The sequence below is a fragment of the Agelaius tricolor genome, unplaced genomic scaffold (assembly GCF_023055355.1).
Source record: "Agelaius tricolor isolate 1412-34295 unplaced genomic scaffold, bAgeTri1.0.p SCAF_1, whole genome shotgun sequence".
Taxonomy (NCBI): Eukaryota; Metazoa; Chordata; class Aves; order Passeriformes; family Icteridae; genus Agelaius; species Agelaius tricolor.
The window spans coordinates 66,260,166-66,287,944 of NW_027269261.1; the positions used below are offsets into that span (position 1 = coordinate 66,260,166).

General features: G+C 39.6%; 1 protein-coding gene across 2 annotated transcripts in view; it reads right to left on the bottom strand.

Annotated features, from left to right (window-relative positions):
- Window positions 1-3,985: 3,985 nt before the first annotated feature.
- Window positions 3,986-27,779, bottom strand: part of SLC35F1 (solute carrier family 35 member F1) — a 226,108-nt gene continuing 202,314 nt past the window's right edge. For both annotated transcript variants that reach the window (XM_071438019.1, XM_071438029.1), the window contains exons 7-8: window positions 25,548-25,702; window positions 3,986-8,059 (exon numbers count right to left, since the gene is read on the bottom strand). In XM_071438019.1, the coding sequence (XP_071294120.1) occupies window positions 7,835-8,059; window positions 25,548-25,702 (380 nt within the window). In that variant the 3' untranslated portion in view covers window positions 3,986-7,834. The remainder of the gene's footprint in view (window positions 8,060-25,547; window positions 25,703-27,779) is intronic.

Sequence of the window (27,779 nt, forward strand, 5' to 3'; positions counted from 1 at the left end):
CAGCCACTCATCTTTCACCTTCATTGTAAATCAAATGGCAGGCAAATTAACATTGTTTTTTGAATCTCCTATGACTGGTTCATACCATACTGGTATGCCATTGCCTGAACATCATATAGTAGAAGAGAGGGCATTTTATTTTAATTTTTTTAAAATATGTCCAGTTGCAATGGTTGCAATGGAGTGGGGCTGGAATCTGACATTTGTACAGAAACTGAAAGAAACTCCTGTTCAAATATTCTGTGACAATTAGCCTTCATGTTGAGGCCAGGAGCCCCTTTGGCTGGACTACACCAGCAATAAAGCAGCAAGATGTTTGTATGGAGGAGGCAGAGGACCCATACTGTGGGCCAGACTGGGAGGGAGAGGCAGGATAGCCAAGGACCTTGAAGCTGTGAATGAGTTCATTTAGGTCAGTGATTCAGAAGGGAGTGTAACTTAGACCAAAAAGATGAAGATGAGCTTAGTAGCTGTTTTGGTCACATGGAGATTGGTGGATGGTGACCTGGGGAAAAAGAGTGTCAGACAAACTGGATGACAGAGGAGTAGGAAGCTAAGTGCTACCCTGCTCTTTTAATATATACCTGTTCCACTTTAAATCCCTGTTTGCTTTTGTTGTATGTTGTGTTAAAGCTCAAGGCTAAAATAAAGACTCAAATTCTGCATTTTCCAAATGCTTTGCTGGCTGGTGTAGCAGTACACATCATACTAAGAGGTGGGGGTGGATGCATCCACCTAAGGATGCAAAGTCAAGGCAGGTTCTGCAGCATCAATGTTCCTTGTCAACTTAGTCATTAAATCAACCCTGCTGCAACAGTTTTAAGTGAAAAAAAATTGTGGGTACTCTCCTTTCTCTTTAATTACACTGTAGGCTCACAGACAGTGTATGGGGACATAAAGACTCATAAAATATGTGTCTGCATACATGTGTGACCTATTTATCATCCAGAAATCTCTTTAATGCCAAGAACTACATTAGATAGTTCAAGCCACTGCTCACAGTGAGTCACATAATGAGGTTCTTCAGATTATTGTTGTCATTAGCCCATTCCCTTCCCCTTCTCACTTAGGAAGTTCATTTAGGCAAGCAGTCATTTTAAGAACATGCAAATGCTGATTGCTGATTTCTATGGATCTGGCAAGCAGCCAGGCTTCTGGGATGCTGGCTACTATAGGCAGTGGGAAGTTAAATATGCATGACCTCCCATAATGTTGATCCATGGGCTTGCAGGCATTCTGCACCTGTAAAAATCCCAGCTATTCTGCATGCAAATTGTCTCTGGTGTTGTCATTGAATCACTTTGTGCTTCAGTGATCAGGTAAACTCAGCACATGTTCATTATCTTTCTCTGCTTTGGTAAAGTCTAGAATAAAAAAAGTCATTATTTAATCATGGCAAATCCAATATTTTGTTCCTGACAGGCATGTACATATTGCACATGGGAAGGAGGAGCTGAATCCATACTGACAACTTTGCAGTGGTGTTAAAATCTGATGAGTTTGATGCTATCAAGATGTGGGGAATAAAATGCAGTAGTTAATATAAATAATTTATTTAGCAGTAAGGAATTAATAATGCATTATTAAGATCAGGGTAGCACTAGGAAATTGCCTGAGGACATTGTACACAATAAGGAGTCACAAAAGAAGTCAACTATAGCTCAAGGTTATAAATCAGAATCTAAGTAGAATAAAATTTATAAATCTAATAAAATCAGCTTCACCTAGTCTCAACCTACAAATATTTGTATAATATATAGGACTGACAATATCTGTACTCTTAAAGAGATTCCATACATTAATAATATTATAAAATAGTAGACTATTAATAAAGGGCTAAATTTTGACATCATGAATACCAGAGGAACTTGGGGCATAATTTCCAATTAAAAATGGAACTTCTAGGATAAGGGGAAAAAAATACCCCCAAATAAGAGCAAATGTATGGTTCTAGAGCAGAAAGGACTGCATGGAGTGCTGACTTTTCACTTCAGTCCTCAAGATTTACTTTGAGCCAGTTTCTTTCCTCCACCTGGTTGCTGTATCATAGCAGTGGTAGCAGGGGCTCTTCCTCATGGAGGGAAATTCCTCTGTGAGAGGCAGCACAATGGTAGTGGTTCCTCCCTGCACCCAGCCAAGTGCCATCACTGGGATCACAGGGCACCTGTGGTGCTTTCTAAGGCTGTGGAAGATGCTCTGAGCATCAGAGGGATGTGGCCTGAAGAAACACTGTGGGCCTTTTAGTGAAACTGAAATAACATCAGTGCAAGCTATCTGAGGGTCACCACTGGCTTTTTGTGGCCAATTTGTAGGGTTTTGTGTCCTGTTGGTGGCTCACAGCCGGTCCATGACTAATCACTGATTAGTGATCCCAGCCCTGTAGAATTAATATCTTCCATAGAGGAAGGATTTTTAATAATAAATACCACAGTGCATGAGCCTACACTTCAAACAGGAGGAGGAGGCTGACAAGGACAACACTCTACTCCAATATTGTCATTATTGCTGCATTTGGTGTCCCCTTTGCAATTGCTGAGGGAACAGGTCAATGGCTGCACAAGCAGAGGTATTCTCTTTCACAAGGGTTTGGCTTAGTTACTGTTTATGTCACAATTACTGTGTTTATAATTGCAGAGCAAACATAACAAAACAACTTTTCTAACTGTAAAAGCACTGCTTCCTTGTTTGTATGCCACAACATATTGCTGCTAAGCATTCAGCTTTGGGTTTGTAATGTTTTGGAGAACTAGCTCTAAATAAACAAAAACAAAGGGAGACTGGCAGCTTTAAGCTGATTGAGTGTCCTTCAGTGTTAAAACGTGTTTTATTTAAGAACAGAAAGATTCATTAATGCCTATTTATGATCTATTTTTAGAGTAATTCCATGCAATTACTATTCATATGACTCAAGCACCCAGGCTGAATTTTAGCCAGGCAATAACAGGATAATTTTATAATGCCAGAGAGTCTCTTGAGAAGATTTGGAGGAAATACAAATCAACTGTTAGTATGATCAAGCTGTGCACACTAACTCAGTTTCTGGAGCTCTGTATAACAGGAGACATTCACAGTGGAATATCAGACATCAACCAGCACATAGGTGCAGCACTGCTGGCTTTGTAACATCTGGGCTCTGTGCAGTTGCAGTGCAGGGAGTGGCTGGAAATGAGCTCACCACTCTCCATTCACCTTTTACTCCCAGCAATGAAGTACGTAAGAAATACTGATGCAAAGTTTCCCAGAGAGACATCAGACAAAGAGGGATGGAGAGGTGCATATGCTGGCAAACACTCTTAGAAGTGAATGAATACATGTTTATAAAATGGCTTGCTCTCACACACTAAGGATCTTCCTTTCCTGTCCATGTGAACTTTCAATGAGTCAAAGTCTTATTTTCCTTCTTATCCTAATTCTCTTCCCCCTAACACTCCTTTTCCCCCAGTATCTAAACTTTGTCTCCATCCTTTCTTTCCAGGACTCAGCTGGGTGTAGTGTTGCAGTGTAGGGCAGCCTGGGAGGGAGGGCTGGGAAAGGCAGCTGCAGGCACTCCATAACCTCTGCCAGAGAAGCCCTTCAATACCATGCACTTGTCAGATTAATTCTACACCAATTAATTTACCCAGATTAATTCTAGACTAATTAATAATTTCTGGAAGGCAGTGGAGAGAGTGGTTTTGTCTCCAAATGAGGGCAGTGACTATCAGGATACCTGAGCTAGCCCTAGGGAAATGGCAGGTTAAGATAGAGGGCATGCAGGAGTACTCTTATCCTTCTGGATGAGTGCTCTGGGGCCAGGCAAGGTACTTGAGGATGCCTGATGGCATCTATTCTTAGACACCTTGGAAAGAGTTCTGGGTTAACACCTCACAAGGGGGAGAAGCCCTGAGCACAGCAAAAAACTGTTCCCCGCAATTCAAGATTTACACTTCTGAAAAATCATTTAAGGCAAAGACAGCAGAAAGGAAACAGTCAAGAAACCACTAACCCCGCTTTCATAAAGCATTTATTTTTTTTATTTGAAAACATTATACAGGCATTACATTGCCACAGCCAGTCCATATAGGTGCATGCAAATATCAAAATGGAGAAAGATTTATTCAGCTTCTCAATGCAGGATTTGGGGTTGGGATTTTGTTTGCCTGGTTTTGGTTTTGGTTCATACTTCCATCTGCGGTGTCAAGATTAGTGTGCTTTATTATGGCATTTAACAATAAAATCCTACCCATGGGGTAAAATTTATATTTGTAGCTAGCTCAGGAATACTAAATGGTTGTCAAAAAAAAAAAAAAAAGAAAGGAAATGATACTACACGCTTGTCAAAATGTTAATAGCACAAGTTAGCAATCTCTACACTATACATTGAAACTTCTTCTTATGACACAGTGGTGCAAAATTTTCAATTGCTTGGTCTATCGTTGTGTGTTTCGAAACTTGATAGCTGGAACAAAGACCAGGTCTGTTTCCCAGTGAGGGTTTTCATCTGGTATCAGAAAATTCCATCAGTCTTGCTAAGGGCTGCCCAGGACCAGCAGAATCAGAGAGTTTCAGTTTGTTGAGGCAAGGAGCTATGCAGAGCTAGAGACGTCCTACGCACACGGAGAGTAGCTGCCGTTAGATAGCTGAGCCTTTGCTGGTGCACACTGAGGGCTCCAACTGCAGAACACAAGCAGGCAGGAGGAACGTTTTCCTCCACTAGACCTCAGTTTTTCAGTCAACACAGTTCTTTGTAAAGCTATACTACTGTTCTCCTTCGAGGTCCATCCAGGACTAGCGCGCTGGCGCTAATCCGAGCATCCACCTTGTTTATGGGGAAACACAGCGAAGCAGCCCCGCTTTGCACATCAAACTCCTCCTGCACCAGAAGCACAAGGGATGCTGGCTGGCTGCAGAGCGCTCACTGAGACATCCATAACTTATTCCTGTACAACAGAGCCTTTCAGAATAGCCTGGTGGCACCTCTCAGCCACCCATGGATTGCAACCCCTCGTAAGGAAAAACTCCCAGCCCCGTGACCCGGCCGGGAGCTGCCTCCTGCCCAGCTGTTTCACAGAAGACTCTAACAAACGTCTACAAGTTAGTGTCAGAAAAATGAGGAGGGGGAGGTCGAAGGACTACAAACATTTGGCTTAAAAATAAATACTAATAAGGAAATTAATCAAAACAGTTATGCAAAAGGAAGGAACTGTAAACATGAAACACACATGCGCACAATCCTCAAGGTTCTCAGACCAACACGGGGACTAATGCTCAGAGAAAGGTATTTAATTGGTACAAAAGGTAGCAAAAAAGACTGAGATGACAGGTGCCCACCAGTGTGCCTCTGGGTACCTGAGGGAGTCATGATTGTAATCAGACCCCTTCTCCTGGGGGATGTACAAAATCCACCTGAGGTCGAAGCTCTCACAGAGCTTGACCCAAGGATCTTACCCTGAAGTGTCAGGTACTCTTTCTTCTGTGTTTTTTATTTTTTTGATTTAGACTTTCCTTAATATCCCCAGAATACAGACCCTGTTTTTCTACAGGAATCTAGTGGGGTTTTTTTTGTGTTTTTTTAATCCTCAATAGTTTAAGAAAAAAAAAGTTCAGAAACATGAGTGCTAAAAAGATTAAAAAAAACCCAGAAGACAGGAAAAAAAATCATACATTTGTTAGTTTAGTACCAAGGCATCTTAACCAAAACATTTGGGCTAGTTTTGGGCATGATTGGGCAATACTGCAGAACCTTCCCTTAGGTGCAGCAGGGTTGTGGCAGACAGCCTAAACACAGAGGGAAAGAAATGACCTCTTCTCCACAGTAAGAATAAGATACCACATACTTCTGCTGTTCAAGAGCATTTTGACATTTGCCACTTCATGTCTGTTATGCATATATAAACTTCTCTCAGTCTGCTTCAGGGAAGTTCCTTCTGTATTAAAGCAGAACAGGACTGTAAAAAATGAATGTTACCTCAGCAGAAATTCATCCTGCTTGGTTGAACTGTGTGACCTTTCTAATCTCCAATGTATAGATTGACTTTTTTCTTCTTTTTTATATAGAAATAGGTAAGTTGTATTTTTCAAACATGAAGGCCTACATTTTTGCTTTTAAACAGTCCTTTTCAGCAGAATAACATTCAAATCAAATTCACCTTCTATGCCCACAAGCAAAATATTCATCAACTGTGCCGTAAACTCCATTTTCAAATACGATGAATGCATACACACTTTTACAGCACTGTTATGTGCTTCTTAAACTCCTTCTTTCTGAAGATCCTGAAGCATTTTAAAATAACTTGGTCCCATAGCACCTCTATGAGGTAGGTAAAATGTCATTATTTCCATATATACTGATTGGGAAACTCAGCCACACAGAAGGTAAGTCATGCCCAAGGATTCATGCAAAGATGTGGCAGACTGGTGAATAAAACCAAGATCTCTCCTAGATTCCCCATCTATTGTTAGACACAGGAACACCTTGTCTTCCTTGATTTTAAATTACAAATAGATAAAGGATATTGAAATAATGATTTCCTTGTACTGGGCTCTCAGAGGAGCAAACATACAGGCAAAGATGGATTTTTCATGGTGGTGACTAAGATTTTCCCCATTCTGGTAAGGCTCCTGAGGCAGAAGTACAGTTGTATACAGAAGTGTGGAGCACACCCTTACTATTTTCACACGTCCCCAGGAATGTAAGAAAACTGCTGAATTCTTCTGCTTGCTTCACAGCTAATGAAAAATAATTGGCTGCACCCTGTCAGTAAAATGCCTTTGTGCTACTGCAGCAACACCAGCAGATGGTCCAGTCTTTCTGCTCCTGAATTCCTCCCTTAATCTTCCTGATTTTTACAGTCTCTGGGTTTTGGTGAAAAACTGACACATTTCTAAATAGCTATTGTTAGAATAATGAACCACGGGAGGCTAAGCAAACTGGAAGAGCAGAAGGCACCCTCGATGCACTGAGTATCTAAAATAAGTGCCCTGATCCACATGATATGTCATCTTTCCATGGAGAGGTACAATACATAGGAAACTAGAAAATGTATTTTTCTTTCTACAGGTTAAAATTTTAAAAGTAAGAAATCTGTGTTGAATCACGACTACAGAGAAATTGACTCCCTGTCACCTGATGCAGAACCTTGGCCACTAGGAAATCTGCCATGGATCATAGAGAGGTCAATGCTTGAGTACTTCACTTCTGCAAATATAGAAAGGCTAAAATGCTCGCCTTATACCTATTCCTAGAATAGAGACGGATATTGTAAGTTGTCCCTTCTCTGGATTCATGCATCAGATTACCTAGAAAGGGCAACTAGACAGAGAGCACAGAAGAACTTCATTGTATTTCCCTCACCAAATCCAAGGTGCTAGCAAAAATGTGTCAGGGGGTTGTTACCACGATTAACCCATCTGTTTTGCGCAAACAAACAAATTTTAGAGAGAAATTAACAGTGACTGCACAAAGTATATTTGCTGTAAAAAGGCATTTTTTCCACAGCTGGTGTGGCTTAGGCATAACATCACTCTGTGTGTGTAAAACACCCTTCTATTAATTTCTTTTTTTTTGTAATTTCATCTTATGTATTGAATATCTTTCACAGGTAGTTTGACATTAACTGATTCCTACACAGCAGTTTGTATTGCAAACATGCTGCTCATTTCGTAAACGAGGGACTGGCATCTCCTTGCAAGGAACACCCTGGAACAATTGATTTGTGTTTGTATGAGCTTTCCTTATTTGCTACCTTGCAGCTCACCAGTGTAACTGCACCCGGTAAATACCTTTCTCTATGTACAATACAGAGATAATGGATATACGAGCTCCACTGTCAATAGGTCATCAACAGCCCTGGGTTTAAGCAACTCTAACGTGAGGCTCCTCTTCTGTCTCCTGCCCCAGGCTGGTGTATGTCACCGAAGGCTCCATCTGGCTGCTGGCTGGCAGGTCTACAACAGGTCCAGAGGGATTTCGGAACTGCTTGTACACCCGAGGATCCTGGGCTACGTAGGTGGATGTGGAGGAGTAGAGCATCAGCCCAACGAGGATTGTGAAGAATGACAACAAGTAAAGTCCTGAAAACTGAGGAGAAATAACAGCAGAGTCGTTAGAAACAGCACCAATTACCCTGAGTTCATGAAGACCTAAAGACAGGGTTAGGCATAGATCCTTGTTTTGGCATGGGCTGCACAGGTCAAACTCCCTATCATTTGGATATTGAATTTTTATGGGAATGACTCTTTGAAATTTAATTTACTCTCACCAATTCCTCTGTCCTTCATAAACAAGAGCTAATAATTGCCTTCCCCTGGGCCAGGCATGTTAAGTATTGACTGTCTGGGACTTGGGAAAGCTGAATTTTGGTCACAGATCCAAAGCTGATTTTTTCATGCTTTTAGACAAGCCAGCTACTTCTCTGAGTCCAAGTTTCTCCAGCTCCAGTGCGAGGTACCATCATTTACAGTTGTCAGACAGGCAGTGGACAAATCTGAAGTTAGTTACAGCTAAAGCAGATGTCTGTGAAGTTAACATGTTGTTAGAAATATAAAAATATAATTAAATAATAATTTCAATAAGAATTTTAAATATATATACATATGTATTAATAAAGGCACTTAAAAACTACCCTTAAAAACTACCCTGTCTGCAGTATCTCTTGCTTGTGAATAGAAAGCAGCTGCTAGAAGATCTAATGTGAGTTTGGACAGGATGAACTTCAGCTGTGAAACGTGCTCTGGGTCAACATCATGAGGTTTGAAAGTACACAGGGAGGGCAGTTAACTGAAAGCTCAAGTACACATATTTTGGCACACAGCTTCACTAGATCAGAGGTCAGCCTGAATTTTTTGACATATACAGACTTGTGTCTGAACTAAAAATACAACACAAAGAACCTTTCTGGCAACTCATTAGCCCTTGCAGATAAAGCTAAAGGCAAAGACAGGGTTTCAAATGCACAGACCAATGGGTACTAGCTTTAGATACTGGGTTCTGGCTACAGGGGACACAAAAATGGCTTTCAGCCCACATGACTTGTCTGTTGATCCCAGACTACAAGTTATTTGTTCATGCAAGCTGTGTGTGAGAAACCATGAAGGACAAATTGCACAGCCACCTTGTTGAGGATATAAATGATTTGTATTCAGTGGAACTTCTAGAAGTGCCTGTATTCTGCAGCTGTCAGGAATCTGTACCTGAACACCATCAACTACTTGCAACCTGCTATTAGCTGCTCCATGAGGTACTTCAGGATTTTATGTACAGGTGTCTGCAAGTCTGTTTGTTAATCCTGACTGACTCTGCTTTGATGGATGCCCCATTTGTTTTCTCTGGATCACCTTAGCACAGCACAAAATAGAACGGACTATATTATCTTGAAATTTTTTTAGCAATTCTGTCTTTTTTGCTTAAAGTAATTATCATTGTGGAGAAAACAAATTTTACTTATGCTAAATTTGTAGTGATGTTAATTTGTTACTGCTTCATAAACCTACAAAACCTCCATCTAGCCTCCTGCCTGAGGAAGCATTTGGACTTTTTACAGAACCCTCAGTATCTCTGAAAGCTTTGGTCACATAACCCATGTGATAGGGTGATCAGGTCTGAGTGTGTTTCCCACATCCAGTGTGCATGTTCAACAGGGAAAATACCATAATGGGGAAAGTTTTTAAAGCATGTGAGAAGGATTAGAGGGTAGGAAGAGTTTTGCTTTTCATCAGCTTTTAATTGTTTTTTAACATGTATGCCACCAGGCCCTCACATGTTGTCTGGCAGCACAATTTGATGAAACCACCCAGCTGTCCCAGAGTCATAGAGACACTGTTGAGCCTCACCTGGTGTCTGCTGAAGGATTCCTTCCATGTGACACAGCTCTGATAGGACTGTTAAGCTTACATCTCCCCCATGTGGCAATCAAACACAAGTCAATAATTTCAAACTTCTGGTTGATTTCTCCCCCTCCATTTTCAGTACAATTTTGTTCTCAGCGCTTTCTTCCCCTCTTTCACTTTGTATTTGAACTTGAGCATCACTTGGCAGCAGTGAAGCTGACTAAGCTGAAGAAAATCTCAGGAGCCAAATGCATCTAGTTTCCCATCCCTAGTTTCCCACTGTCCCTTATTCCCACCTTATGCTTGAATTTCTCACCCCAGCCAGCCAATTGGCTTGGCCCACTGCATAGCCAGAGTGCCAGCCAGATCTGTGATTGCCTCGTGTCCTGCTGTGAGGAATCTGTGGGGCTTCCAGCAGCTAAATATGCTTTTTTCTTGTTCTAGGAGCTGTCCAGACAAAATCAATTCATTTTTGCTTTGGTTCATGGCTCCAGCTCTACCATATCCCCTTTCTCCTGGCCATACCTCTCATTCCTCTCTCAGAGGCTTTTGTCTGATAGTATTCTTTCCATGGTAGTGTCCTCCCTCATGGCAGCTCTCCAGCCTGGGGGAAAGGCTTTGGGCAAGCTTGGGGAAATCTAAACAAAGATCTGTGAAACATTTGTCTTTGGTATCTGTGCACAGCTAGTTCAAAGAGACCTGGAGTCCAACAGTCCTATGACAATTCCTTCCTTTTTACCTTCCTTAGAAACAAGGTTCAGGCTGAATTCATTTATGCAGCAGCTCTCTGCAACACTGAAGTAGAAAGGTAGATAGTGAAGTTAATACAGGAATATATACTGAAGTACATGGCAAATCTCTGTTTTTTGTCAATACCCAGTCAGACTGACCCAAACCTCTTTGAAATAAATGGGTATTTTCCTCCTATTAAAACAGCAGTGAATCCATCAGTGCAATGGAAAGATGCAGACCTAGTTCCCAAAACCAAAATTTGTTGTTCACTGTACTATGCTCCTCAGACTCCAGCTGAAATCTGCGATTTATGGCAGATAAGATTTCAGGCACACTCTACTACCATGTAGGTTTAGGAGGTTTTTTTAATATTCATCTGCAAACCTCATCTACTGAGATTTGCTATTAATAGACAGGAAAAAGAAGCACATTCAAAACCAGAGAAAAGAGCCACTCCTTAGAAACGAAGTGAGGGAGGATCACTTTTCATTGCCACTCTCCACACAACTGCAGTACCAAACTGTAGGTTCTTGGGAAGTGTGTAATTCCTCTCTCTGCCTAAAAAGCTACTTTAGAATGATACTGTGCTTCATTTCTCTCTTTCTACAGAGAACATATTTCCTCTAAGAAAAAATATTTTTAAAATATCCAGATTTGTATGCCTCTCCAAATCCTTCCCTCCATGCTAAGCAGGATAACTGCAAAAAGAGTAACATGGTGAAAAGAAACTGGTTAGCTCAAATTAGCTAATGAGTGCCACACACCCTAAACAGACTAAAATTCAACCCATGTTTCCATATCATTAAACAGTTTTACTGTGGATTTCTTATCTACATTTATAGGTACATATGTATTACATGTGTAAACTTGCTCATGCATGAAGCTTATTGAGAGACCAGATGACTTTGTGGTGGGGTCAATGATCTAACAGTCATGAGTCCCGGATTGGATTTTCAACCTGTGAATTTAATTTGTGAATCACAATGATTTTTTATGATCCTCAGTTTCTTACCCATTTAAAAGAGATAATAGCACTTGGTTATTGAATAAATATGAGTTTACAGAATAAAAATGGGGAATACGGATCCTCTGAGGAGAAGGCAGAGAGCTCCTTTGCAGGGAAAGCGCCTTACTTACAACATTTCAGATTTCATCACTGACATGAAAAGCATGTGCCAAAGCTTTTTTGTCAGTCAAATCAAATAGTTAAATCAGCTCTACAGATCTGATCATGTCTACTCTGCTCTGACATCTGTGTGTCTATAAATGCTTCCCCAATCAATAGTATTCAATATGGATCATAAAATGATATTCATAAATGTTAAAAAACTGTGAAAACACAAAAAAAAATCTTCTCTAGATACCATTTAGTACCTGTGGTAAAAATAGCCTACATTAAACTAACATTACCTTTCAGCATGTAAAAGGCACATCTTTGGTGCCTGTCAATTTGAAGATAAACACACAACACAAAACCTAGACAAATATAACATGGTAATATGCTTAACAAGATTTGGTTGGCCTATCAAAACAAGCACAGATTCTGGTGAGTGGACATTTCTGGTATTTATCTGAGTTGTTCATTAGGAACCCAGTATTTGACTGGATCCGCTCAGTCAGGTTCAGCAGATGAGCTTATGGAAGCTCATGGCTTGGCTGCAGGAATAGGGGCAACACTCCAGAGTGTGCAGCTGCAGAACCCCACCAGGAAAACCACCGCAGCAGCAAGCTCCAGCAATCACAGCAAATGTAAGGTGAAATTACTCCTTCTGTTACCAATGCACAAAGTCTTTGACTTTAAAAAAGAAAAGAACCCAAACATATCTGCAGTCCTACATAAAAGTGTAGATGAAGTTCACAAAACAAAATTTAGCTTATATATGTAACATTTTTGTGGCAAGTGAATCAAAATTATGAGTAAGCAAAGCATCCCAAGGTACCTAAAATAAAGAAGTTGAGTATAAAGGCACCTGAAAATGTAGTATTTTTAAAAATCCAGAATAAACTATTAAACCTTTCAAAATTTACTCCCTACTGGTTTTTATCCTCTACTTTTTACTGTCTGTCCATGTGAAACTTGTCTTTCATATATCCTGAATCACTACGGGTAAAGCGCTTCTACCATTTCGTCTTGAGACTCTTATGCTTTAAAGTAACCCACTTGGAAAGGTGGGAGAAAAGGAAGCTTCTTAACAGGGAAATGAGTGCATCTGATTTCATTGTCTTGAACAGTGATTAGACAGTAACAGGAGAAGAAAAAAACAGAAAGAAAAACTATTTAGAAGGTAGTAGATTCATGCCTTGGTCTGGAGAGAAAAAGCCATTCTTCAGTACACGGGTCATGAATATAGAAGGGAAAGTCCAAAGAAACATGCATGGAAAAATCACATGGAAAAATCACATCTAGGAAAGGCTGTGCTGACTGACTCCTGCAGAGGGAATCTGCAGACAAGTAGTTCTGGCTGTCACAGATGTCCATGTCCACGTTACCACTGACACCATGGCAAAACAGTATCCAGAGTGACAAAATGAGGCAGATGTGAGTCTGCAGAAAAGCCCATGCAGACAAAGAAATTCAACCATTTGCTAATTTTGGGTTTTCGCTCAGCCATCATGATAATGATCTTGAACATTATTGCAATGGTTATGAAAATGCTAATTCTGTTTTACTCAGTCCATTGAACTGGAAATAGTTGCAGGAGCAGACTATTTGAGCTGCAGCACTCCAGCACTCCATTTGTATTTCAAAACAGCAGCCACACACTGAATCTCTTTAGGTAGTATGAACCCCAGCTCCTAGCCTATGGCAACTCAACTGTGCTTTTCAAGTCTTTAAAAAAGGTTTTTTTCTTATTCAAGTACTAACTGAAAATTTATAATTGTCATGTTTCACATATTCAGTGATAAAGTATGAAATGGAATAACTACCTTTTTCTCTACCTCATCTGGCAGTTCTCCACATTTTGGCATAAATGAATAAAGAAATCAGGTCCATTAATTCAAGTTTTAAATCTCAGAGAAAAGTGGCCTCCTCAGTATTACACTGATGAAGAGGGGTAAAAATGTATGTATCAGGTGGAATTAATCTAGTTCCATATTTCTGCTGGCACCATCCATGCTCTCCAGTTCCACCACCTTCTTCCTTCCCATCAGTGGGTCTGTGCAGTGCAGTGAACTCTGCTTTCCAGATTGATTCAGTTTGTAGCATACGCTGCACAGCCCATCAAAGCTAAGGCCAATAGGTGTTCTTTCACTGACTTATGGCTTCTTCCCCTGGGTAATTTCACACATGAATACCTGAGCAGGCTGAGTGAAGGGAGTTAAAACCAAATTTCTCTCATTATCTTTTATATAGCAAACAGACATTTCCACTCTGTTTGATAAATTGATTGAGAGGCTGAGCTTCTTTCCACAATTTTCTGTTTTCGCCTCCAACATAGCAAATGAAGCTCACCGTGACCAAGTGCAGAAGTTGCACTTGGTGCAACAGTGTGGGATGCACACTCTCTCCAGCCAGCAGCAGCACCAGAAGGCTGAGGGCTCTGAGAGCTAGGAATTCACAGAGTGCTTTCACTTGCCTGGCTGGATGCTGCAGCCATATTACTCTATTAATAGAACAGGAGCCAGCATCCCAGTCATAGCTCGCAGCGCTCTTTGGCGACGGCCTTGGATCACACCCAGGAGGATCTGACTGACTCTGTCTTGGATCAGCACTGTGCCTTGAACTACTGCTGACTATTTTTGTCCCAGCCTCTTTGGGATTCAGAGCTTGATCTGCTCGTCAACAGAAACTGAAGCAACCCCCAACAGGGCAACACTGTTATTTTGCAACCCCAAATGGCATCATACACACCAGAAGGGTTGCTGTGGGTTTTCCAGACTGCATTGAAAGGGAAAAAACAAATTCACCTGAACCTTTATGTGTCCTGCGAGTTCTCTCAGTTTTTAAGAAATCTCCAAAGGGACTCAAACCACTGAGGCATGGTTTAGAGTGCCTTCCCTGCTCACCAACTGCAGAAGCTGGAATGTCTGAGCAGAAATGTTGGTTCTCTTGCTGAGAAGGGGCACTGGACAGCTTCAGTAATGATGATAACTTCTGGACAGCAAGTCTGTCCACTACCAGCAGGATTGTATTATCTTCACATTTAAATGACCTCCAGCTATTTCTTAGGCAAACCATGAGGATAGAGTCTTAAGTGATGACCTGAAGTCCTACCTTGCTCTCTGAACACAGCTGGGATGAAAAGTGGAGTGCGTAGCTACTTACTCCACATCTTTGATCATCATTGAATGAAGGAGGTTTGTCTCAACACATCACTCATGACAGCAGAACCCAAAGCAAGAAGTTTCTGGTTTGCCTGGACAACAGTGAAAACCTGACACTGCCCTTGTTGCCATTTGGTGAAAACAAAGAGGCCAAAGGAAGTTTTTCCTGTCATTTCATGCATGGCAGAAAGGCCATACTTCTCAACTCCTGATGCTTACTTGCCCTCTCAATATGATCTAACTCAGATGAAATGCTGTCCATTACTATGGCTTATGCTGAATTGTAAATGTTGCATAGAAACCATGATGACAAGGAACCAGACGACACATTTTCTGTATTTTCCAATTGATTCTGTTCTACTGCTTGCATGTTTTACTCCATGTAAAACATACTGATCTATGCTTTCTGTCATACAGCAGCACCCTCTTTTTCAGTTCTTGAATTATATTTGCTGGTGGGCACAGTTTAACTGGTAAGGCAGTGGTCAGTGGGAAACACCCTAGCTTTCTTACCTTTTAGATGCTGAGGTTATCTACAAGGGAAAAAAATGAGGAGGGTTTACTGGAAAACTGTCACCACAGATTCTATTAAATTCTTAGGAAACTTAATAGATTTCCTGGAATTCGTTGGTGGAATGAAACAAACTTATGGAGAAAAATGAAAATAGCATTTTGGGGAAAAATCTCTGAGCTTGACATAGGCAGCTGTAAGGCAAATACTGATTTTGCACTAAGCTGCACGATTTCATGCTTCTCAAATGGCATCCTCATAAAAAAATAATAATAGCCTGTCATTTCTAAATACATGCCTGATAGGGCAAAATGTTTGTGTGAAATGGCTTATCTTCATTTCCTGAGTGCCAGGAGAGATGGGAACGCTGCTTTCTCTTCTCTTTCCCTTTGTTGCCTCTGACATCAGACGTGGAGAAAAAAGAAGCCTGTGTTCAGTACCCCTGCGGTACCAGCACTCTGTCTAATTAAAAAGTGCAAGGTAGAATGAGTCCTGCAATCTGTTTTAATCTTATCTATGTAGGAAAGAGATTTTTATGTGTAGTTAAAACACTTCTATTACATATCTCTAATTTCCTGTGAGCATCGTTATTATGGCATAAAGGGGCTTAATTTCTGGTTGTTTTATATCAATTACTTGGCAAGAAAGTGGTGAAGGACCTATCCTTTCAGATGTTCTTAATACAAAAAGGAGGAGCACAACAGAAAAGCTTATAAAATCAATTTTCCCTCCCCCCTTTTACCTTTCAGTATTCTTTGTTGGTTTTCTCTATCAGCTGCCAGTTGCCATGTGTCCTTTTGGGTTTGTGTGCAAGTATTTAATATAGCAGCAGCTGTCTGCTGTAATGATTCTCTATTACTGTACATGAGGCTAATTGTGCTCAGTGCATTCAAAACCACAGTTACAATAACTGATTCATCTTGGATTCTTTGTTTATATTTTTCTGCTGAATCTAGCAATACATTCCTGTAGAAATTCCTTCCCAAAAGGTGTTCTTTCTTCCTGGCAATGGAAATTTGGGGCACTCCTACCCTGAGAACCAAGGACTATGCAGCTGCAGTTACTCTTAGGATGAGTGACCAGGCCAGCTGTCTGGAGGGAGGGTGACATGGCTGTTTCATGTCAGGGCTCTCTGCACTGTGACACATTTGCTGCTGGCAACGAGAGGCCAAACTTCAGGAGCTCCAAGAGCTCTCAGTTGAGGTGACTCTCAAGGCAGGTTCATGAGGGAATCAGAGAGGAGAGCATGTCCTAAGCTGTTGAATCCAACCCCCCATTACTGCTTATAATCAGATGATATATTCCATCTGGCAAATCCTTCTCATGCAAGCATTATTAGGGATTTTTTTCTCTTCCCACTAACCTATTTGAATTTATCCTGGAACCTCCCTGCTATGATAGCAAAAAAAAACCCCTAATTTCTATACATTTTCAGTTTCCACCCATATGTTCTTTTATCATTAGATCAAATAATTCTCATTTTCTCCCTGTGAATTTATAGATTAATTCATGTATGTTAAGGTTCCATAGTCCCTCCCAACCCATCAAATCCATGTTACACACAATAAAGATTTTTTTAGGGATCTGCATATTCAGTACTTTGTTAGGGGCCATATGGTTACTCTGTTGAGGCTTTGGTGCAGATAAAAGAAAAGCTCTGTTTGGTGCTCTCAAGCTGACAGAAAAAAACCCTATTGCTACAGCTAGAAAAGTGGTGTCCCTGAGACAGTAAGTTGTCCTGTCCTATGGCATTAGCACTTCTTCATCAATACCAGAAATACCTAGACAGACTCATTTGGAAACAGCTTTGTCACGACCGTGCTCAAATTCTTCCCATCTGTTGCCACAGACACTGCCTCGCACTTTGTGCTTCACAGCATTTCTCAATGTCAGCCAGTTCTGGTTGCCTGATTATTCTAATTCTTCTCCCTACTGAGGGTGCCAAATCTATTACTACAGTCTCTACACAAGGCTGGTCTTCAGACCAACTCTTTGGGACCTCCATCAGCGAGTTCCTTCGAGCATGCTGTTTCTCTCTCAGCACATTGCCTTGTCCTTTATCCTCATTAGCCAGTTTCTCACCTGGCTTCCAATCTTTACATCAATAATCCTGTTCTTTAGCTGATAATTTTCTGTGCTGCACTGTTCAAAAGCCTTGCATATTAGATCTACCATTTGACTTTTCCCTACAAAAATCTGTTAAATTATCAGACAGGCACCAGATTTTGACAGGATTATCTGTCTTGTGAGAACAAGCTTATATTTCATGTAATTTTCCATTTATCTCCATGTTCCTAATTATGTCTACTTTTGATTTTATTGTCTACTTCATATCAAATTTGAAGCATTTAGATTATTGTGTTCTGTTTCTACTTCTGACCATGGTAATTTCTATTTCTATTAAAGATGGTGCATTGTCCTCACATTTAACTCTCATCCTTACTGAATATTACAGAAGGTCCCAATTTGTTTTGGTGCCAAGTGAAAGGTTGTTTAATTTCTGCCCCCACTGTCCTTGCACAGCAAAACTATTGCTTCTCTTAATATACAAGAACTTTTTACTGCTTGTTTCACTTTCTTCTTCATTGTGAAGTTTGGTTTCTCTTTTACAGTAATTAGACTTCACTCATTTTCTTTTTTACCTGCACAGTATTAGTTTTCTTTTGTGATTCCTTGTTTTCTGTTTATTTCTAAGAGTTTTCTAAGCAGTTTTTTTGTCCAGTTGCATTTGGAGTTCTCCCTTACAAGTTTTCCTCTTGTCTTTAAGATATAAAATTCATATTACTATAAGTTAAATCTATTAAAAATCTCCTCCAGATCCATTATGAGCCTTTTTAACAGTGTTCCTTGCTAAACTTAACTCATGTATGTGGTGGGAATAATTCCAGAAGTTTAGTCCAGCTAATAAAATTGCTTATCAGCAGTGCTGATGTCAAGCATCCATCCCATATCATGGGTTTGAAAGCTTCCAGTTTAGTGGGAAGGGGGAGTTTAGACAAAAGAAGATGTTTTTGTAGATGTTATAGAAGCTAATAAAATACTCCACTGGTTATACTGAAAGCATGTAAAAGTGATGTTTTCTAACTGATTTTTTTTTGGTGTGTTGATCCATTCCTCCATTCTGGCAGGCAAGAGAAGCTGATGTGGATGTTTTAGCCCTGTATGTCAGTAGCATTCACTGATTTGGCTGGTAGGAGGCACAACTGGAATAAGCTCTTCAATTCCTGTTGTATACCAAAACAGATTTTATGTATGTTCCTTCCTGGCAGCTCAGAGACCACAGCATAACTTGTAGGCCACACATAATTCTTTGCACACTTCCTAAATATTCTACCTTATTTTCTGGTCACTTCTTGAAATAGAGTTTACTCAGTTCCATAACAAATTTATAATGAAATTATTGCATTTAACCCTTAGCATTTTCTTTCAAAGATGATTCTGTCTACATCTCTGAGGAACTTCTAGTCTTTGTTTGTTTCCCTATGCATAGGTGAAAATAGCATCCAATTCAAAGAATCATAATTTCAAAATCTTGTAGATTTTCAGTAGCTGAACCTTGTTTAAGCTTTTGAATGCAACTGCTGCCTTGCTAATTCATTACTTTTCTTTTTTTTTTTTTTTTTTTGGTTTCTCTCCTGGGTTGCAAATTATTGCTGAGATACGTAAATCAACAAATACATTGTACTCCCTTGTCTTAAAAATATGCTTGTCTTGGGAAATGCTGAGGTTTTTATTTATGCTGATTTTTTCCTCCACAAGTAATTACAAAACTTAGCCTCTTGGTCTTTGCTTTCATATTCATTGAGCATCATTTAGAAAAAGTACGCTGTCAGTAAGATCCATCTCTTTAGATAGGATGGCTTCACTACGTTTTTTCTGTCTGCACATTTTCTTGGGATAAAGAAAAACGTAGTTATTTGCTACAGTATTTTTTGCTCTCTGCAGTTTGCAATCCATTTGCTGGGTCTTTGATATTATGCATCTTTATTGCTGTTATCCCTCAGCTTTCCTTTTCCAACCTATATTCACCGGCACCTTTAAAATCAATATGGTTTTGTTGAAGATTTATCATTCAAGAGTTAATTCCAGTAACAGGAAGAGCTCCCCTAATACATTTGAGCTCTCATACTGTGTGAGAATTAAAAGCTATTTACTTCCTTGAGATTGTAACAACTACACTTCACAATGTACTCTTGTTGTATACTTAAGAGATCTCTGAAGAATTCCCTAATAATTTCTTCACTAATTCCATAAATTTTACATTTTAACACTTGAGGTATGCAGGAAGGTGTGACACTAAGAGATAGAAAGATGTGGTTCCAAAATTACCCACAATAAAAAAGGGGTGGGTGTGGTGTTTGCTTTGGAGTATTCTAAGATCAAGACGCATCACTTAGCATTTCTGTTTTGATAATTGGGCATTTTCAACAAAAATGCATTTTCATAGAAAGCTTCAAAACAGTTCTGTTGTGTACAGTCTTTTAACATGAGACCAAATGAAAAAATCCCAAGATAAAAGCACTGAAAACAAGCTAAAAAACCTGACATTTAGATGAGCTAGTGTCTGAAATATATATTTGAAATCAAAGCTTTAATCATAACTTCTGCAATATGAATGCCTCATCATTTACACTGTTCTTGATGCCTTCCAAAGAGTGAGTATCCATGTTCCACTATTCATGCTTTGGAACTAATGAATCTATTGCAAGATAGCACTGCAAAAGGAAGACATTTAAAAATGCAGTATTTTGAAAAAGCTTCCATATCCGTGCTGTGTTGTTAAAAATCTGTCAGGCTGTGTAACATCTTAGTGGAAGACACTTTGTTTTCCAGCTTCTACTCTCTTCTGTCAGTTTACTTCATAGCTTTTTTATTGTATGCCATCCTGCATCATCACAAAAAGGGTGAGTGGATGGGGCTCTTTCTGTCACAGGAATTCGTGTGACCAAAGACATGTGTTTAACTCCTTTCCACCTCAAGGCAGCTCTTTAAATATAGACACCTAACTATTTTCTAATTGACTAGAATTTGGAGGAGGAAATTCAAATAGCTAACCAATTAAATAAATAAATTTAAAGAAATTTGAAAATGATGCTGCTTAGCTGAAAGGCAGTAGAACTTCATGGGAGCAGAGCTGTTGAGAGGGACTCCCACTATAAGAAATTTAGTACTTTGGAAAAGAAAAGTAAACATGAACATAGGGGTTTTTTTTGCACATTACCAATGACATAAAGAATTAACTAGTAATATGACTTACCCTCATTATTATCATAGGCTTAGAAGTATCCTTCTCACAAGGATAGAAGCCCTGTGAGATTAAATTCCATTAAAACAGGAAGTTTATGGATCAACAGCCTGCATACTCAATTTCATCAGGAAAATACCTTTAAATATATGACTGAGAAAGTGATAGTGTAAAAAACAGCTTTTTAGCCTGCACTGCCTGCTTCCCTAGAAATAATGATGCACCACTGACAGCACCACTGTCAAAGTTTAAAATAGGTAGGTGTTAGTTCCCTAACAAGTGCAAGCAAAGAATAGGATCTTACTGACTTCAGCTAATACTTTCAGGGAAGTTTAAAAAAAAAAAAAAAGGTGAGAACATTAACTGAAGTATTTTCTCAGTTAGGTCAGAGGTTTAGGAAAAGTCTCTCAGATGTTTATGGATGGCTGCCAAATAAAAATCAAAGTAATAAACAATCCTCCCCCAAACCAAACCAATTTTATTTAACTCCTGCTGTCAAACCACAGACTTTTAACCATCCTGCTCCAAGAAAATCCAGGACTGCCTGAAGCATATAGAGTCAAGGTCAAAAATAAGGTTTCATCTGCATAGTCATGAAACTGTGAATTTTTCTAAAGATTACTCCTTGAGGGGCAGGCTTTCCTAATTTAGGAAAATGAACTGAAGCGCACCAAAGACAGCAGAAAAACTCACACTGGCTGCAATTCTTGTTTCTAGCAAGGGTCAAATTTTCACTACAGTGAAGACTGTGTAAATCCCAAATTCACTAAGCATTGCTTAGGATCTGTGCTGGCCAAAAAAAATCCAGGAACCCCCTTCCCCCAAACTTCACCCTCTCTTCTCCATCTGGAAAAACCCCTGTCTTCATGGCTTCTTCCTTGATGTAATGGGAAGACTGTCTTCCCATTGGATGGATACTGTTAAAATTAGCATTCTGTTTAGAAACATCACTTAGTATCAGCAAAGGAGGCCTCAACTAGCATAATTTCAGATTTCTGGTCCTGGAAGGTGTTGAGTATCATGTTTACCTGTCTATCAAGTCCTTTGTCACAAATACTCTCTGAGATTCTAAATCAAGATACATGAATTACTACTATATCCAGAAATTCTGAATTTTTATAGCTGCATCTTGGATAAAGTCATGAATGAATTTGCCAAGGAATCATATAATCTATTGGGCTTGGCTTGGTAGGTAATGATACAATATAGTGTGATTCAACCTGCTGGTCCAGAACACAATCAGTATTCATGCTCTAGCTGCTGGAAAATATAAAATAACTGCTTAGATTATTTAGTGAGAACCTAATTTGCTTAGAATGACTAAAGACAACATAGAGCTTGCAAAGGAAGCCAACAGAAAAGAGCTAACAAAAGAGCTAAGGCTGAGACTAAAATGTAAAAAAGAATACTCCTACAATCCTACAAAAAAATGGCCCCATATTTATATAAAAGTTCTACTCTGTGCACCCGGAGATGCGGCCCTGAATTTTTCAGCACCACTTGTGTCCATGTATCCATAACAAAGAATGGCCTAGGACAATCCTGTTTTGAACATAAAAATTGTATAACATATCTCAATATGGTGAGAAATAAAAAAAAAAAAAAAAAAAAGATATGGGGTTGTATACTTAAATGCTATGGCAGTGGTGGATATTCAGCTACCACAGAGGCCAGACACATTTCTCCATCCACTGGAATATTTGAAATCAATTTTTGATTACAGAAGAACTAAAAAGACATCTTTTATCTTGGGGGATGTGGGAACTTTTAAGAATGATACATTACAATCTAGTAATCTATCTCCAATTGAAAACTACATATTTTTACATTTAATACAATAAGATCTTGAAAAATTAACATCTGGAATTATACATATATCACCAGAATTATGTGAAATTAACAGGCTGAATTTCCAGCTTCCAAGGGCCTAGGAAGTGTTCAGTGTGATAAGAAGATGCCTGCATGTGGGGTAAGACTAGAGATGCAGCTGTTTATACATTCACTCATGTCCTGCATACAATGATGTTGCAAGGCTGTATTATATAAAAATGAAATGCTAATGAATCAAAACACTTCAAAGACAATCTTCTCTTCAGTTTGGTTTCAAAAGCTCTAAAGCTCAGTTAAACTAATTTTCTGCATTTTCCATGGATTTTCATAGATCTACTGCTATAGGTGCAATAAACCTGTCTGGTGATAAAAGTAGCAGCAGAGGGAAAAATCACAACTGTTTCTTGAAAGCCTCATAAAATGATATTCTGCGAGGGATGCTAAACCCCTCAGTTGATCCTACTTGAGCATAAACCCATTTGCTTCCCAGTGAAGTGGGGCTGTGCCCATTGGCCAGTGCAGAAAAAAGCAGAAGGTGCTGCAGGGGATGTACAGCTGGGCTAGGAACAAAACAGCACTTTAAAAACTAGGAAACAAGTAAGTGTACACAGTCCTAGGAGGGGAATTACTTTGGATCACTTCATACCAACTTATTAGACTTCATTATTGAGTGCAAGTCACACATTTCACAGTTCCACTTCCTCAGATAAAATGACACCTGTTAGCAAACCATAAGAAAAGGAGAAGGTCATCTAACTATGAATAAAAACATCATAACTAAAGAAGAAACCAAATAACTAAGTGGACTTTAAAATCGACATGATCTTTGCATATAGCCTTTCTCTTCAAATTTCATCTGCAATGTAAGTTTGAAGGGTGTGAAAGGAGACACAGCTTGAGAAATTGATGCTGCATTTCAGGTAAAGGTCCTTTCAGAAAGCCCTTATAAAGGTCTTCTCCTTTTCAACGCTTCAGCTGGGAAGAAGAAAAGTGAGACATGAGTTGTATGGAGTGCAGGATGAGGATAAATTACAAAAGAAATGCAGTGATGAAAAATGTCATTGCTGGTTTGCTGTCTATGGGGTAACTGGCTTCCTAGAGAAACAGAGTAAAAAGCATTGCACCAGGTGTTGGAGGGACCAGGACCTCGAGCTGAAGGGGCTGTCTCAGGGAGGATGAAATCCAGCCAGGTGAGGTGCAGAGAAGGGCTTGCCCTGATTAGTGAAGGCTGAGAGACAATATGATTCCTCTCTACTGATGTACCAATGGAGTAAAACACCATGGAGATGGGCATTCGTGCTGCTGATGGATACGCTTGGTAGAAAGATGAATGGACCAAAACCAGGCACAAGTAAATTTATGCTGGAAATAAGGAGGTTTGTAACTGTTGGAGAGGTAATGTTCTGAAGGTCTTCCAAGGAAAGCAGTGGAGGTAAAAACCTGGATAGGTTTAAGTAATTGGTAAGTGTTTATGAAAGCAACAGCATGATACATACAGTAACCACAGGAGGATGAGACTTTCAGTTTTCTAATAATTAGAGCAAGGGACAGAGGGGACCATCAGTTACTTCAGATGTGGAACTCAACCAGTTTACCAGGACACATGTTGAGATGGATGCTTTCAACCAGAAAACTTCCCTGATCTGAGCCTTCTACTCTTGAGCACTTTTCCCATACAGGTCTTGGAGGGAGACCAAGATGCCATTATGGATGGGAGCTGACATGAACTTACTGTAGAATGATGGGGTTCAGTAAAGCTGAAAGTTCTGCCTTCCTGGCTCTGCTAATGTATCCATCAGACACAAGGAAGAAATTAAACCTTTTGCCTTTCAAGTGTCTGAACTTTGGAGTGTGTGTTTGCAAAACTGCCATTTTTGTTAGGTTTGAGCAATGCTAAGAACAGAGCTATTCACCCTCTGCTGCCTTTTGAGTCTTTCCTTCTACTGAAGTTTGATTTTGCTAGTACACCACCACCACTGTTTTCAGAATAACATTTGTCTTTCACTGTAGTAAATGTAGTAATTTTTCTTAGAAACAGTGGACTAACACCCCTAAATATATTTGTCTGTGTGTATCAAATAATAATATTTACAGGAGATAGTTTTCAGATAACACCTAATGTCAAACACTTGGGGTTTGAAGCATGAGGCAGAAAGAAGGAGAAATGATATCACCATGAGACAGCTGCAAAGCAGCAGGCAACCCCTACATTGTGTTTTCAGTCATATTTTTGTTTCTATTCTTGCTTTTCTTGTGCCTGCAGAATTCTCAAAGCCACAAAACCAAAATAAAAGACAGTAGTGGCAAACAATTTTGTGTTGAACTCTGAAGATTTGAACTTTGACTGTCACATTCAGAGTCATGCAGGTACTATTACTACAACAAAATCTGATACAAGTTGATTAGACACTCAGAATTTTAAGGCTTTCTGTTGCCTAACACTTCTAACACAATTTAGCTATCAAGTAACCTCCCTCCTATGAATAAATGATGGTAGAAAGCAATTGCTTCCAGCACTGCAATGTTATTTTCACAGGATGGACACTGGCGGGGGATACTTGTGAATAATGAAGTGCCGTTCCTCATAACTGGAGGTCAAATGTGGTCGTGTACCACATGGTGCTTTAAATATCAGGGGACCTGGGAGGCCAAAGTTTAACTTCAACACAAATATGCTGCACATTTTGTCATTTACAATAAGAGGCAAGCCACTGGTCTGGCCAAGAGAAAGGTGTAATTTATGAACAATTTAGTTATGAATTCAGAATCAGTATGAATGAAACAACCTTGTTTCCAGGCAAAAAAAAGTCTGTGGGAATTTTGGAAAAGTCCCTCCCTTCATGCTGCCACATTGGGTCTGTTCACTGCAATTGAAGGTAACCTTTGATAAGTAACATGAAATTAATGATACAGTGGCTGATAAGCAGGTACTCAAATCTTAAAACTTGTAACAAAAAGACCAAATGAGCTCTCTCAGAAAACAAATAATAAAATAAAATTTGTTTTAGTGTAGGAAGTCTGAAGTAAAAAAATCAACTTGCACTTTAACTGTTTAGCCTCCTAGCAAAGCTTGGAGGCTTCTTTTGTTTCCTCGTCGTTAACTGATGTTTCTTGAGGCATACTGCTATTACTCAAACACATCCCTCATTTCCATACCTTGTAGTGGAAGAGGAATAATCCACAAAAGAGGCTGTACAGGTCAGCAGTGAGCAGGGAGAGGTTGACAGCAGTAGCACTGGTTTTCTTTATGACCACTGGCATGAAGCTGTAGAGGCCAAACATACAGGCACTAAAGCCAACGTACAGCAAGCCTGCAGGAGAGAAACAAGAAGCAAAGTGACCTTACAGCCTGCAGAAATGATTTTGTTGGGACAACCTTCTTTCAAAGCTTGCGCTTTTAGGAAAAGAAAGAATAATGCTTTTTCAAAGAAAAATTCAAATTAATAATGTACACATATAGAGAGTGAAAACCATATCAACACTGGACATGAGGTCCCTTGGGGTCTCCATAATAGCAGAGTTGTTTCAAGTTGGTGTCTTATACTACTACTGACTACCTCATGTCCTACTTAGATTTGGACATAATGATGCATTTGAACATATCAAATCCAGTCTCTGCAGGAGCTGAATGTCCCCAGCGCCAAGTGAGTTCAGCTGAGCTGGATGGAGCACACAGTGTTTTTTGGGAATGGACCCAAAATATGAACGCAATATTATTTGCAGAGGATTTAATGAGCAAATGGATGAATGCATGAGGACAGCACTCAAGTGTCAGAGATCCTAAACCTATTTTGCCACCAAAACTGACAAATCACTTCAGATTTTTGCACTTCTGTTCCTCTACTCCTTTTTGTCTGCCTTCCTCAATAAAACTTTTGTGAGCTGAAACGCTTTCCTGCTACATGTTTACAGAGTGCCTCACACAAATTAGATTGTTAGACACTAATATAATAAAAATACATTACAGTAAAAATCTAAATTAATTTAAAAACCTAAATAACTTACTGGGAAAGAATTCATTGCTTCAGTTATTACTTGATAAATCCCAAGGCAAATTAATCAATATGAAGTTAAAAAAACAGCAAACACTTTACTCATCTGCTCTCATGCAAATGATATTTCTTAGGCTGCCATATGCTGCAGAACTCCCAGCTGATATGTGCATAGGCCTAAATTTAGACTCGTGCCAGCTCTTCAGAACATGTTATTGACTAAAAGTTGTAGAAAATCTGATTGCTAAAGTCCTAAAAGGGATTAGAAAGGATAAAAAAAAAGCCATATAATGGTCATATATCTGCATGTGGATCCATTTAGTTAAAAATTCTTTAGAAAAGCTGTCTAAAGGACAAAATCAGCTGTGACAGATTGAGTCTTTTGGAAGCATATGAACTGAAGTGTACACTCAACTGAAACAAACATAGCAGACACAAACTATCAATGTCCATAATATGGCATGATAAGGAATTTTGAATTTATATTCAGAATATGGACAATTATAGTAAAAACTGCTTTTACCCATAGGCAGCAAATTTATAAGGTGTGCATTGTATACTGGTAACAGAATTAAGTTTTAGGCAGTGCTTGAAAGCTGCTTTATTTAAACTCTGTGACTCTTCTGTAGCAGGCAAATAATTGCACCATGTGGAGTGTAGTTTTGGTCAATGGGAAATTGTTTTGCATACAAGAGCACTAAGCCAGCTTTTCTTCCAGGCTTAAGAAGAACAGGTCAGGCACCAAAGCCCTTCTGGATCAGAAGTCAGCATTGTCAAAGTACAGTCTGCAAACCACAAGCTGGTCCACCAAGTCTCTGGCTGTCTGGATTTAACACAGATTTGCTGGTTTATGCACTCAACTCACAGTGTAATTTTATGGTACTGCCTTGGTGTTCACATTATTTGACAGCCAGCTTCACAGGTTGCTTTTCCAAAGGGCATTTCAGTTCCAGTGGAAAATTGCTTAAACTGTAGCTGTCCTAGCAGAGGTGAATATAAAGTGGCATTTCATTTACAGCTTCAAAATATTTGTAATATCCACCAGTTGGGTGGCATTTAGTCATGACAATAAACAAATGAAATCAACATAATATGATTTCCAGATATATATGCTTCTTAGAGGGCCAATTTTGAGACTGAAAATATGATTTAAGTCAACAGCTTGAAGCCTCAGCCTCCTCAGGTACCCATGCAGTGCAAATAGCAGCCTTGGGAATCGCCTCTAGTGCTGCAGTCCCAGCGGACTCCAGAACCTCTCTGGGCAACCTGCTCTGCTGCCTGCCTGCCCTCAGTGTGAAGGTGGTTTTCTTTATATCCAGTCTGAGTCTGTCATTTGAGCTCTCAGCCTCCTGCCATGCACCTCTGACAGAGCCATGCACCAGCTCTGTCCTTTTGA